Source organism: Protopterus annectens, chromosome 3.part1 (assembly GCF_019279795.1).
Source record: "Protopterus annectens isolate FY-2018-M chromosome 3.part1, PAN1.0, whole genome shotgun sequence".
Taxonomy (NCBI): Eukaryota; Metazoa; Chordata; order Ceratodontiformes; family Protopteridae; genus Protopterus; species Protopterus annectens.
Genome location: NC_056732.1, coordinates 60,646,936 through 60,661,935, shown reverse-complemented (window position 1 = coordinate 60,661,935; position 15,000 = coordinate 60,646,936). Strand labels below are relative to the sequence as shown.

Genomic DNA, 15,000 nt, shown 5'->3' with positions numbered 1-15,000 from the left:
CTTTTACTGCTAGCTTTTAGGGTTGTTGCTTCTTTGAGTATTTTAACTAGCTGCGACACTGACACATTTCTTTCCCTTGGTCTTCCCTTTCTTTCATTTTTGCTATCAAGGATCTATACTAAAGATTTTTTTCATGGAGATTTGAACTTCTTCTTGGCTATATTTCACTGCACTGCAGTTCTCCTTCCTTAAGTAGTACCCAAAACCCTGACAGTGTGCCTCTTCCAAGACTATTTCTACTTACAGTTCTTTCTCTGTTTAATTTAGACAGACCAATGTGCAGCACCTGTCATTTCCTGAGTTTCATATCCTTAGTCCTTAACACAGTTTATCTTTTGTATGCACATCTATCTGGCTGTTCTCTCAGGGATCATGACCACATACCTAACCTTCTAGTTTCCTTATTGTTGCCATGTGCGTTCATTTGTTTCCGCTTCATATTATTCTAGTTTCCTTATTGTTACCATGTGTGTTCATTTGTTTCCGCTTCATATTATTCTAGTTTCCTTATTGTTACCATGTGTGTTCACTTGTTTCCGCTTCATATTATTCTAGTTTCCTTATTGTTACCATGTGTGTTCACTTGTTTCCGCTTCATATTATTCTAGTTTCCTTATTGTTACCATGTGTGTTCACTTGTTTCCGCTTCATATTATTCTAGTTTCCTTATTGTTACCATGTGTGTTCATTTGTTTCCGCTTCATATTATTATAGTTTCCTTATTGTTACCATGTGTGTTCACTTGTTTCCGCTTCATATTATTCTAGTTTCCTTATTGTTACCATGTGTGTTCACTTGTTTCCGCTTCATATTATTCTAGTTTCCTTATTGTTACCATGTGTGTTCACTTGTTTCCGCTTCATATTATTCTAGTTTCCTTATTGTTGCCATGTGCGTTCATTTGTTTCTGCTTCATATTATTCTAGTTTCCTTATTGTTACCATGCGTGTTCACTTGTTTCCACTTCATATTATTCTAGTTTCCTTATTGTTGCCATGTGCGTTCACTTGTTTCCGCTTCATATTATTCTAGTTTCCTTATTGTTACCATGTGTGTTCACTTGTTTCCGCTTCATATTATTCTAGTTTCCTTATTGTTGCCATGTGCGTTCACTTGTTTCCGCTTCATATTATTCTAGTTTCCTTATTGTTGCCATGTGTGTTCACTTGTTTCCGCTTCATATTATTCTAGTTTCCTTATTGTTACCATGTGTGTTCACTTGTTTCCGCTTCATATTATTCTAGTTTCCTTATTGTTACCATGTGTGTTCACTTGTTTCCGCTTCATATTATTCTAGTTTCCTTATTGTTACCATGTGTGTTCACTTGTTTCCGCTTCATATTATTCTAGTTTCCTTATTGTTACCATGTGCGTTCACTTGTTTCCTTCATATTATTCTAGTTTCCTTATTGTTACCATGTGTGTTCATTTGTTTCCTTCATATTATTCTAGTTTCCTTATTGTTACCATGTGTGTTCACTTGTTTCCGCTTCATATTATTCTAGTTTCCTTATTGTTACCATGTGCGTTCACTTGTTTCCGCTTCATATTATTCTAGTTTCCTTATTGTTGCCATGTGCGTTCACTTGTTTCCGCTTCATATTATTCTAGTTTCCTTATTGTTGCCATGTGCGTTCACTTGTTTCCGCTTCATATTATTCTAGTTTCCTTATTGTTGCCATGTGTTCACTTGTTTCCTTCATATTATTCTAGTTTCCTTATTGTTACCATGTGTGTTCACTTGTTTCCGCTTCATATTATTCTAGCTTCCTTATTGTTACCATGTGCGTTCACTTGTTTCCGCTTCATATTATTCTAGTTTCCTTATTGTTACCATGTGTGTTCACTTGTTTCCGCTTCATATTATTCTAGCTTCCTTATTGTTGCCGTAATGGTTCACTTGTTTCCTTCATATTATTCTAGTTTCCTTATTGTTACCATGTGCGTTCACTTGTTTCCTTCATATTATTCTAGTTTCCTTATTGTTACCATGTGTGTTCACTTGTTTCCACTTCATATTATTCTAGTTTCCTTATTGTTACCACGTGTGTTCATTTGTTTCCGCTTCATATTATTCTAGTTTCCTTATTGTTACCATGTGCGTTCACTTGTTTCCGCTTCATATTATTCTAGTTTCCTTATTGTTACCATGTGTGTTCACTTGTTTCCGCTTCATATTATTCTAGTTTCCTTATTGTTACCATGTGTGTTCACTTGTTTCCGCTTCATATTATTCTAGTTTCCTTATTGTTACCACGTGCGTTCATTTGTTTCCGCTTCATATTATTCTAGTTTCCTTATTGTTACCATGTGCGTTCACTTGTTTCCGCTTCATATTATTCTAGTTTCCTTATTGTTACCATGTGTGTTCACTTGTTTCCGCTTCATATTATTCTAGTTTCCTTATTGTTACCATGTGTGTTCATTTGTTTCCGCTTCATATTATACCATTTGGACTGGGACATATATATGGGTCATACTTGTACTGCCATACATAGTAACCTTGTAAGTTTGGAAGTCCCAGTCCTCCTCATTCTAATGGGATAATGGATTTGTTCCATCCCACTCTACGTCTACTTCCCTCTCATATAAAATCCATCATTTGGATCAGATGGACAGAATGACAAGGATCAATGGCGTGACATTTGTCAGGCACCAAAGTATGTTAAAAATTCAGAATACAGATTTCAAATCTTTGCTTGACAATGCCTTTATAAGGATTTCTACATCTTTAATAGGCCATATAACGTGTTCTTACAGGTAGAACATAGGTGTTGGAAATGCGGTTTGGAAGGGGACTGGTTACAGGTATTTTCGTCCTACACATAATTAGCAAAGTTTAAATTAGATCTTTCAAACCTATTAAAATGTACAATGGCTGACAGTCTAATATTAACTACGGGACTGTATTATGTAAGCATGCAGGTCAGGAGGAGATGAACCAAAGTACCAATTATACTAGTTACAAAAAAGATAATAATGAATAATACTGAGAAAATGGAAACTGTACAATATTTTACAACTGAAACAGTAGTTGTGACAAAGAATAATCTGAAACAGATGGAAACAAGCAGTGACTCAAAGCAAAAGCAGGCTACACAACAATAAATCACTGTGGACGCAGCTCACACAAACATAGAATAAACAGGATTGTCTCAAGGTGAACAGAAGGTGAATGGATGATACTGATGGTTGGAAAGGTACTAAACAAAAATTTTTATAGACAAATAAGAATTCTAAAATAAGTCTGGGTGGCAGTATAGAGGTGAGAACTAGGACAAAATATTGGAGTCCACTGAAGTTGTTCTCTCTACCTTGGGCGACTTTCGCTAGGAGCATCTTGGGTAAACTACTGTGACTTACAGAAGAAGATTCTTCTTTCCCCACTCTCTGATTCCTGGAGAAAGTCCTTTGATGAATGGAGAAGTGTACCCCCACTGCACGCAGCTTATTACCATACTGTTCACTCCTAGTTTATCTTTTATTTTGGGACAAAAAGTGTGGTCCTCTCAAAGGGAGCATTTAAAAAGGATGTCATGAAGCAGACTATAAAATTACAAAGTGGCATCCAGCCATAATGGCAAGTAGCAATACCAGTGCATACAGCACGCTCAATACCATGCACTGCACTAGACAAAAGGTACCTAGAAATATTTGATATAGATTGCATGGTGGACAGTTTAGTGTCCAAGCTCTTGAGACTTCAGTGAGAAACTTAACTCACTTGGTACAGCCTGAGACTCTTACAATCAGGGTCATGGGTTTGGGCCCCACACTGAGCAATTCCCTTTTAGGGGGAAACTAGCCACACTGTGTGAAGCTCAGAATTAACTCTTTCAAAGATTAAGAAACTGAAAGAAAAAAAGCATGCCTTTTGGCTTCTCATTGTCATTAATATTATTTCTCAGGTTGGGGGCTGGCATAATCATTAAGGTGTTCGTCTCACACACACAAAGTACAAAGTTCGATTCTCACCTTTGAAGGGAGACTGGTTAGGCTTAAAATGGTCTGCTAGGGCAGCTAGCCTAGTACCTGACTATGAAATATGAACCTATGACATTTGCACATCAATCAACTTACAGGCTTCAGAAACCAAATCCCTTTGAAGCCTCATCAAATGTGATAAAAAATTCAGTGCACAAAGGGCAAATCTATACAATAGAAGGAGGAAGCTACTAAATGATAGAGCAAAATCCCAAAAAGGGAAGGCATCACTGATCAGTATTAGCAAAAACTACGGGCACTCATAAAATTGTCTAAGGCCAGCTTCGAGAGAAAAATTGCACAGGACACTAAGGATAATCACAAGGCTTTCTTTAGTTATGTTAGGAACCTGGGTGGTAATTCCCAGATTTGCTCAGAATTAGTCCAAAATGACAAAAAATACACTGAACCCACAGACATTGCCAACATCCTAGCTGACAGGTTCAGCGCAAACTTCTCCCCCACCTCCCCACCAAAAGGGCAAATATCTATCCCAGCAGACTACTGCCCCCCTGACATCTCAGATGCTCAGGTAAGAGCCGCCCTCTCCAAAGCAAAAAACACAGCATCAATGGGACCAGACGGTGTCCCAGGCTGCATCCTACATGAACTCCAAGAAGAGCTAAACCCAAACATAAAACTACTGTTCAATCTCAGCCTTACTACAGGATATGTGCCCAAAGAGTGGCGTACAGCAACAGTGGCCCCTCTCCACAAAGGTGGTGCCTCAACGGATCCTGGAAACTATCGCCCCATAAGCCTGACTAGCTTGGTCTGCAAAGCTATGGAAAGGATCATCATGGACCTCATAAATAAAGATATTGGGGACCTACAGACACTGGATCCTACCCAGTTTGGCTTTGTTAAGGGCAGATCCTGCCTCTTAAACCTGGTTGATTTCTTTGAAACAGTCACCAAGGCCATTGACGAGGGGAAGATGGTCCACACAGCCTACCTGGACCTCGCAAAAGCCTTCAATACAATACCCCACTCGGGCATTATAGATAAGCTCACCAGCTTAAATATAAACCCCTATATGTCACTAGATGGATTGCAAACTGGCTCAAGGACAGAACCCACATGGTTAGAATTGCTGGAGCCATGTCAGACTCCAAACCAGTTACAAGTGGTGTCCCACAAGGCTCAGTCCTGGGACCTCTCTTGTTCGTTATATATTTCTCGGAGGTACAGGCCAACACGGAAGGACTGTGGCTGACCAAGTTCGCAGATGACTGCAAACTGGGCGCCATAATCGACTCTCCAGCCGACACAAGCATCCTCCAAAAGGGCCTCATAGAAACAGACAACTGGTGCCAGAGCCATGGCCTCAAGCTAAATGCCAAAAGTGTATAGTCATCCCCTTTGGCAAAAACAAAATGCCCACAAATTACCACATAGGTGGTAATCCATTAAGTACAGAAGAAGTAATTAGGGACCTGGGGACCCAAGTTGATAGCAATCTCTCATTTGACAACCACGTGGCCAAAGTGGTTAGAAAAACATTTTATATAGCCCACCTAATCATGAAGGGATTCACATCTAGATCAGGGGAGGTCATCGTGCCTCTTTACTCATCCCTCATCAGGCCCATAATTGAGTACAATGCCCCTTTTGGGATGTACCTTACCAGACACCTGCAGCAACTGGAAAGACCCCAAAAGTACCTCACCAAGAGGATCAAAGGGCTCAAACAGATGCCATATGCTGCCCAGTTAAAGAAACTCCAGCTCTACTCAGTGGCATACCGCCTGTTCAGAGGCGATCTGTGCCTGGCGTATAAAGCCATGTCCAACCCGGAATTAATGGACATGCTGCACCTCAGAAAATCCAAATCCCATCGAGCTACGTGCTCGAGAGACTTGAACCTCAGCACTGAAATAAATAGGACATGCTGGAGGGACAGATTCATAACCCAGAGGCTCCCTTCACTCTGGAATAAAATCCCAGTATAGGTTAGGCAGAGTCCCTCATTGACTCTCTTCAAGAGGAATCTTGATGAGTGGATGGGAGATCGTAGGTTTACCCCGGGTATCACTTCTGTGTCACTGTTAGACAGAGGCACAGTATACTAACTCGAAAAAGGGCATAGCAAAATAAATTTAAAATGGGTGGCGAAAGCCAAACACATTCTGGCTAGGCTTATAAATGCCCTAGGGCAGATAGCCTAGTATGAACCTATGTGTAGGTGTGCTTGCCAAAACAGTAAAATGCCATTGACACCCTTTTTGGAGGATGAACCAACATGTTCTCTGAGCTGGGGTATAACAGAGTTCATAGATTAGTACTAGGCTAACTGCCCTTATAAGTCATTTTGAGTTCAGCCAACTTCCTTGTATGAGAATCAAACCCTGAACCTTGTATCTATAAGGTAAACACCTTAACCATTATGCCATCCTCCCACCCAAGAAAAGATCCTTTTCAGCTAGGCCATAGGATCAAGACATAGTAAGGCCTTGTTAAGTTTAATTCTGGTGGCTCCTAAAAAGCAATCACTAGCAATGGAAAACAAAGTCTAAACCTACTGTTTTTGAAATACTGAATATTTTAACAGATAAAATAACTGGAAGTGTGATCTTTAGAAAAGGGAAGGTGCAAATTACATTGAAATAAATTTAAATTGTGGGAACAATACATGATCTGGTGGTGGAGTGAGGTTTAAGACAAGGCAGGAATTCAGCAACTTATGTAATGTTGGACTGATGGTTATAAAAAAGAAAATATGTGATGTATAATGTATGTAACTGGAAACAAAACTAAATATGACAAACATGAACTGGAGAGTGGACTTGAGAACTGTGTGCACCACTGTTTGTTTTCTTTTATATAAATGTACGTTTGCCTATGTCTTAAGTGACAATTTATAGTGTTAGAATAACTTCATTATATCCTTTCAGAAATTAGTAACAAAATTAGATTTAAAAGAAAATTTCACTATCAAACCCCAATCTTAAAATTAATAATATGCCCTTTTATAAAACAAAACAGTTTGACATCTATTATCCAAGAAATCTACCTCATTACAGCACCTAACAGTAGCACTTTCTTTATCTACAGTGTACAGTATATATATACTGGCATTGCGTTGAATAAAGCTTTTTATACACTAAAGTTTTCCATTTCCCAGTCTTCATTGATCATTGGAAGCCTTTGCTGTTTGCTTTTTACATTATTCATTCAACTATACACGAAAAAAATACTTAAACATTCTAAAAACGTTTTACAAAATGAAAATCATATATCTAAAACTTATAAATTAATACAAAATTATGGATACAAAACTCTTTCCATTTTTCAAAAATGTGGTCAGACTACAATCAGACTCTGTTACAAGACAATAAAATTAGAAAGTCTATATTCTTAAACATCAAACTCATTCCAATTTTAAAAAAACTTCATTATACAAAACTTATGATTTTTAATAACACTTATTTAACCCTTGTTAAAATAGCCATCTTTAATCATAACCGTTCATCTCTGTGCAATGCTTGTTCTACTGATAAAACAGATCTAATACATATTTTCTGGCATTACCCTTACACAAAGCTACTATGGGACATGTTAAGAAGTAAACTTTCTACTTTAAGATACAATGATAATATCTGGACTTGGCAATTTGCTATGCTTCATATCCGTACAGTGCAACTAACTTTATCAGACTTAAGGCTACTGATAACTTTATTCACATTAATTAAATATTTGAATACAGAGATATAAAAGCTTAACTTGCTTCACAAGATACATATTTAAACACAGCATAAAAGATTGTTGGGAAATAATTCCAAAGGTATTTCTTAAATCTGATTTACCCCTTCTTTATGCTCATGACAATGTGCTGTATCTTTCTTTCACATAATTTGGTGTAACCTTTATGCCACGTGTTTTCTATTTTGATTAGAACAGCTATGTTTTACTTTCCCTTTATGTTTAAATATAAAAATATTAGAAAGAAATATAAACACAACAAATGTAATATGTTATACATAAAATTATAGTCTAGAATTTATTCTCTGTATATAGTTGGGATACTTTACTTGATTTTTAGTTAACTTTTAATGTTTGTTTATACATTTCTGTTGTTCATAAACATTGTATGCAGTTTATAAAATTTAATAAAAATGTATTCTGAGAGTTAAGCTAGAATATGCAGACTACATTTAATAAAGGTAGAACAGGGGGAGGGGAGGAGAGGGGAGGGTTGGCATAATGGTTATGGTTTTCACCTCACAGACACATGGTACAGGGCTTGGTTCTGACCCAGACTTATTGGCTAGGCTTGTAATAATCTGCAGACTGATACCTTGTCTTTACCTATGAACTGGCTTGTCACCAGTGAGTATAGAACATTGCACTAAACACGTGGATTGCACAGTTTGTATTCTAATAATCATATTTGTTGTTAATAAAGTAAGTCAATGTCAACTTTTTAAAAATATTCAGTCAACAAATAAACAATAAACATTTAAAGTAGGCCAGCTTTAGGACCCAGTATCTCCTGTAGTTGGAACAATTACTAGTAAATCAATTAACAGATAACTGATTTAAAAACAAAAAGGAAATAGACCAGCTTTAAGAAAATTATCACCTGTAGTCAGAACATTTATCTGTAAATCTCTGAAGAAAACTGTCATAAGAATTCTATGCCAAGGAAGCTACAACTGACAAATTCCCATTTAGATCAAATGCATTCCTGAGCTGATAAATCCAATGCTGAACCAGAATAAAAATCATAAATAGTACTAAACAAAGATGGAAAACCAGAGGACTTGTGTAAAATTGTGTAAATCTTAGAAACCTTAATAATTTATTACAGAAAGCTAAAGCATAAAATAGGAAAGCATTGTTGCTCAGTCATTAAGATCTCTGCCTCACATCTTGTTATATTCAGTCACTGTGCGGTTTGCATGTTCTCTCAGTGTCTGTATTTTTGTTTTCTAGGTACTTTGGGCTCCTTATACCTCCTAAAATAAGCTGGTTGACTGGCTACAAAAGTACCATATGCATTGCATTTAGTCTTTGCCCTTGAAACCTGGGTCATTACTGAAATTGGTCCAAGATGACCAGCTCACCTACCCACTTAAACCAATAATAAAGAGAAAACAAAACTAAACATGACAAACATGAACTGGAGAGTGGACTTGAGGACTGTGTTCACCATGTTTTCTCAAGCAGGTTCAAAGAAACAATCTGAGTTAAGAGTCTGACAAATGTGGCTGTGAAATTCAGTACATGAGATTTTAAGATTTCAGAAATTTAAGAAATAAAAAACACCAAAGTCAACCTCATGACAGTTAAGAACAGTTCTGGATCAGTCAGGAAAGAGGCTGAATACAAAAAGTTAACAGTTCTGTGAAGGTTATGCTTGAGTTCAGCACAACTGCAGCATGCTTACCTGTTCTGTTCCTGAAGTGCTTTAAATGCAGTCATATAGTCAACATCTCGCAGAAACTGGCAAAATACAGCTACCTGGAAAAGCAAGAATATTCACGTGATTTAACATCCACAGCATTTGGTTAGAAGAGTAATTTTCTAGTTGTCTCCTTGCATTTTCCTCTGTACGATGCAGTCACACAAGGAAGACTTCCTCGAAAATCCAGATGCGTTACAAACGTGCATACAAATGTACCACATGTATTATTATTATTTCTTAGTTTCAATTAAATTAATCTATTGGAGAAATTGATAATAAATGAAAAATTACTTAGAATATAGTACAGATAACATTCACTTTTACCATGTCAGCTGATTTGTGGGAGGACCCCTTCTTAGCAGCAAATATCCTTGAATCCTCCTCACATCAGTTAGAAGTGCCCACTTTCTGGAGTAGTATGTATGCAGCTTCTTACAAGTTAATTACATGTCATCATGTATCAAACTAAGACAACATGATGTAACATCATATACTAAACTAAGACAACATGACAGGCTTATCAGTTAACCCCCAACAAATGAGCTTCAATATTTTCCTCATTAAAAACAATAAATATATATATATATATATATATATATATATATATATATATATAAAAAATTGCTTGATTTACGGGGAATTTTAGCAACAGCTACAGGACTGAGGAGTTGCCCAAGGGTGGGGGGGGAGGTTACCAAAAAGCATTAAGGAGGGTCCTCTCTCAGATACTTTTCCTTTAGCTCTCTGCATTTGCTCCTCCTCTTGTTCTGCGAGATTCCTGTTACTCTGAAAAACTTTAATGTTTGTGCCTTCTCACAGATTTCTGTTACTCTGAATAACTTTAATGTTTGTGCCTTCTCACAGATTCCTGTTACTCTGAAAGACTTTAATGTTTGTGCCTGCTCACAGATTCCTGTTACTCTGAAAGACTTTAATGTTTGTGCCTTCTCACAGATTCCTGTTACTCTGAAAGACTTTAATGTTTGTGCCTTCTCACAGATTCCTGTTACTCTGAAAGACTTTAATGTTTGTGCCTTCTCACAGATTCCTGTTACTCTGAAAGACTTTAATGTTTGCGCCTTCTCACAGATTCCTGTTACTCTGAAAGACTTTAATGTTTGCGCCTTCTCACAGATTCCTGTTACTCTGAAACATTTTAATGTTTGCGCCTTCTCACAGATTCCTGTTACTCTGAAACACTTTAATGTTTGTGCCTTCTCACAGATTCCTGTTACTCTGAAAGACTTTAATGTTTGCGCCTTCTCACAGATTCCTGTTACTCTGAAAGACTTTAATGTTTGCGCCTTCTCACAGATTCCTGTTACTCTGAAAGACTAATGTTTAAGCCTTCTCACAGATTCCTGTTACTCTGAAAGACTTTAATGTTTGCGCCTTCTCACAGATTCCTGTTACTCTGAAAGACTTTAATGTTTGCGCCTTCTCACAGATTCCTGTTACTCTGAAAGACTTTAATGTTTGCGCCTTCTCACAGATTCCTGTTACTCTGAAAGACTTTAATGTTTTCGCCTTCTCACAGATTCCTGTTACTCTGAAAGACTTTAATGTTTGTGCCTTCTCACAGATTCCTGTTACTCTGAAAGACTTTAATGTTTGTGCCTTCTCACAGATTCCTGTTACTCTGAAAGACTAATGTTTGCGCCTTCTCACAGATTCCTGTTACTCTGAAAGACTTTAATGTTTGTGCCTTCTCACAGATTCCTGTTACTCTGAAAGACTTTAATGTTTGTGCCTTCTCACAGATTCCTGTTACTCTGAATAACTTTAATGTTTGTGCCTTCTCACAGATTCCTGTTACTCTGAAAAACTTTAATCTTTGTGCCTTCTCACAGATTCCTGTTACTCTGAATAACTTTAATGTTTGCGCCTTCTCACAGATTCCTGTTACTCTGAATAACTTTAATCTTTGTGCCTTCTCACAGATTCCTGTTACTCTGAATAACTTTAATGTTTGCGCCTTCTCACAGATAACGATATTACAAAAATGTTTTATATAAATATATGACAATGAAGACTCTCCCCACTGGGTCTATAAGTGGGAAGAACCCCAAAAAGAGCTACTCAACATTGTCAGAAGTCCAACAACAGCTAACAGGTAACAGCTGAGAGGGCTGAATCCTGAAGCAGAGTACTAGAGGAAGTCACTTTCTTGCAGTCATAGTCCGACCATCTGGCTGTAGAAAAATGTCCACAGAACAAGGACTGGAGGCGGACACTCCACTAGTGGAATGCACTTTGACAGCATAATTTGTCAACTGGTGTTTCACTTCCTGAATGTAAAAGGTAATGCAATCAGCTATCCACTTGGAAAGGGTCTGCTTAGCACTGTCAATCCACTCCCTGAAGCAAAGTTTATAAACTTACATTTTTCTGGAATTCACAGAATCACTTCAAGAAGAAACTAAGCTAACAGCCCACATCCAGGATGTGAAGAGCTCCTTCTCCATTGGTTTCTACTAGAAATCAGGACAAGGAGATGTGCTGACTGATCAAGGCACAATTCTAAAACTACCCTCGGAAGGAAATCTGGGTGAGACCTAAGAGGCACCTGGTCTTTGTGAAAGACAATATATGATTCCGTATAAGCAAGGTTCAGAAGCAAGATAATGCAGGTAGGTGTGACAGCCAACAGGAAACATGTATTCTTTTGTTTTTTATATATGATGACCTGGTAACTGAAATGGTCCAAAGGCTTTTTTTTTTAGTCCTGACCTGTGTCACAGGGAGTTAACTAGTGCAAACAAGTAAATATCAAGCAACTGCCAGTTAAGGCTAAATAAATAAACTAGCTTAAAACTTGTAGAATAATAAAACACAAAACGATGGTAAAACAGCTTTATAATTACTACAGTAAATAGTGTAACACATATGAAAATATGTACAAAGTATACAAGGCTTAAAACTGATAGTCTCAATAAATTTCTTTGTACATGTAGAAAGGTTTAAACTGAATAGCTATTACTAATGTTTTTTAAGCATTATTAAAAAGACCAGAAATAAAGGTAGAGAAGGTTATAGTGATTAGTGTAGCGTTAGAAAAGGCAAATGCTTCAGGATGAGGAGGAATAACAGTTGAGAGGGATGTAGAGGTAGAGAAAAATGCAGCAGATTAAATATGGATGAGAAACTAAAAGGGGAGAAAAAAACAGAAACAGACTGTTGGTTTGAATGAAGAAGCTGCACTTGGAGGAGTGAAGACTGTAAACTCAGCTGGAGGGAACCAAATTCCAGATCTCAGCTGCAATACAATAAAACATCATTCTGATGTAGTGAGACAAATTTTTACATTACATTAAATTTGTCTAACGTCAGAAGACAAAATGCTTTTGCATTCTGGCCTTTTAAGTGCATTTACCATTGTACCACTCTATCCCTACGTTGCCCGTTTAATATTGAAAGCTGCTGTGGATTCTGTCTCCACCATCCATACCAGTAATGCATTCTACAGTACAAGCCTCTCTGTGAAAAATAACTTTTGGAGTTCCAATGAGTAGCTAGTTGTAACTATTTGCTCCCACAGTGCCATCCTTTCTCCCACTGTCTTTCCCGTTCAGGATGATTCCTTCACATTTCCCAGGCATAACTATGTGGACAAATACTGTGTCACCCCCCCCCCCGGCTCTTCTGCTGTCAGGTAACAAGAACTCTTTCTAAAACTTTACCATTTCAAGTTTACAAACAGAGTTTTAACTACCTACAACTTCCAGAATGATTGTGCCCCTGGTTTTTACAAACTGTACAGACACTGTACATAAGCCAGCTCTTTTAGACACTGTTAACACAAATTTTGTAACGGAGATATACAACCATGCTGACAATGATATTGTTGATTACAGCTTAGTTTGCGAAACACTATGTACAAAAAAACAGACAGTCAGAGACCCTGTTAGCCTTTGCATAATAACTTGCTCCGAGTTTAATCATATTATCTGGTCAACTGCCGGCCCACTCTCATATACTAAGCAATCCTAAATAGGGGATATTTCTAGTGCTCCCCCATAGGGTGCAAGCTTACTCATTTGTTTACATTTGTCCTATAAACTGCAATTCTTAGGCAAAAATGTGCCTTTTCCTTGACTAAGGCCTTTCGGTTGCAGCTCTCTGAGTTCATTATCTATCTCTATCTCTATCACCTCAGCTATCCTGCACCCTCACCCCCCTTCCCCCATGTCCATTACCGGTTCATCTAAGGTTCAGTTTAAGGGCTGCAGCTTTTGACACTTCCAATGGTCCCAAGTGCCTGTTTTGCCTAGGTTGAAATGCCAACAGAATACTGCTATTTGTGAAAATATTTCCCTTAACCTAGACAGCATGTGAAAACATCTATGAAGGTACTTACACACAAAGATTCTAAGTCTCCATGATTTAATAGTATATCTGGGAGCTAGGGTTACCACTTCCCATTCTTCAGCTGTTGATTTGTAATTAACCCATTTTTCTCAGCTTCAAAAGGCTACCTAACTAAAGCTCTTTTCTTTGATCGGGGCTCCATAGGCTCTACTCATCAACCCTGTTTGGATGCCCCGATGATCTCGCTTTTATCAACAGATCGATTACTAATGGTGTCTCGCTCTTCTTCATAGGTTCATAAGCTATACTAGGGTAACAACCACAAGGGCCTTTTTATGCTTGATGGCAATATGTGTGCAATCTATGTCACATAGGACATACTAATCTTCTTTCCTGAATCCCTGGGGAACAAGACAGTGTAAGCAGTACAACAGGTTGCATACTCACTTTAATGCAGAAAGCTGTGGGTTCTGTTCCCACACCAGGTAGATAAACTGCTGTCACTACAATGTAGCATAAGGAGAGTGCTGCACTCTGGAGTGTGGTGCTTTTGGATGAGACATTAAAAGTGCTTGACTTGGTGGTAGCCGAGGTGGATGTAAAACTGTAGGGGAAGTTTCTCAATGCCTTGTCCAAATTTGCCCTAGTTGCATAAATACCATTTTAGGGTCTTCCCTGAAAAGAGGCTACTAGCCTAGTGGGACTAACCCTGTCAATAAAATGATAAATAAAATAAATAAAAATGTGCTTCTCCACGTGCCGCAGCCTGATGATGAGGAACTGATGTAGAATACACAAGGCTGGCACCTACAATACTCCTTATGTGTCCTTCATAGGTCACTGAAGGGTCCCTGTAGTTAAGATCCACGTATTCCCCTTGATTCTGCTTGTGGATGACATAGCCCTTTTAGGTCTCGTATGGTTTCCCTATCCAACTCAGTATCAGTCGACTGACCTTTAGTCCATGAGGTGTTGGCAGATATAAGGTATCTTCTGCACTGATGCTGATGGTCATGATGCACAACACTGTGGTCAGTGGATCCAGTGATGGCCAGTAACACATTCTGCACTGTTAAGGCTAGTATATTCGTAGCCCTGCAGACTAAAAATCCCCAGTGTTCAGAAGAAGCTTGCTCCACAGCACAGTGCATGTGTTTTATACATTTCTGAATTCATCCACCATGTCTGATGTTATCATTTGTATAATCTATGTCTGCCTCATTTGCATGGTGCTTCTCATTTCCATATCACTGTGTGGACATTTGCACATGCTGCATGTTGCGTTATTTTCAGTGCCGTCT

General features: G+C 38.0%; 1 protein-coding gene across 1 annotated transcript in view; it reads right to left on the bottom strand.

Annotated features, from left to right (window-relative positions):
* LOC122797632 (integrator complex subunit 8-like) overlaps nucleotides 1-15,000 on the bottom strand; it is a 1,436,218-nt gene that overhangs the window by 224,882 nt on the left and 1,196,336 nt on the right. Inside the window, exon 19 of the mRNA XM_044066176.1 lies at nucleotides 9,374-9,447. Coding sequence (XP_043922111.1) covers nucleotides 9,374-9,447 — 74 coding nt within the window. The remainder of the gene's footprint in view (nucleotides 1-9,373; nucleotides 9,448-15,000) is intronic.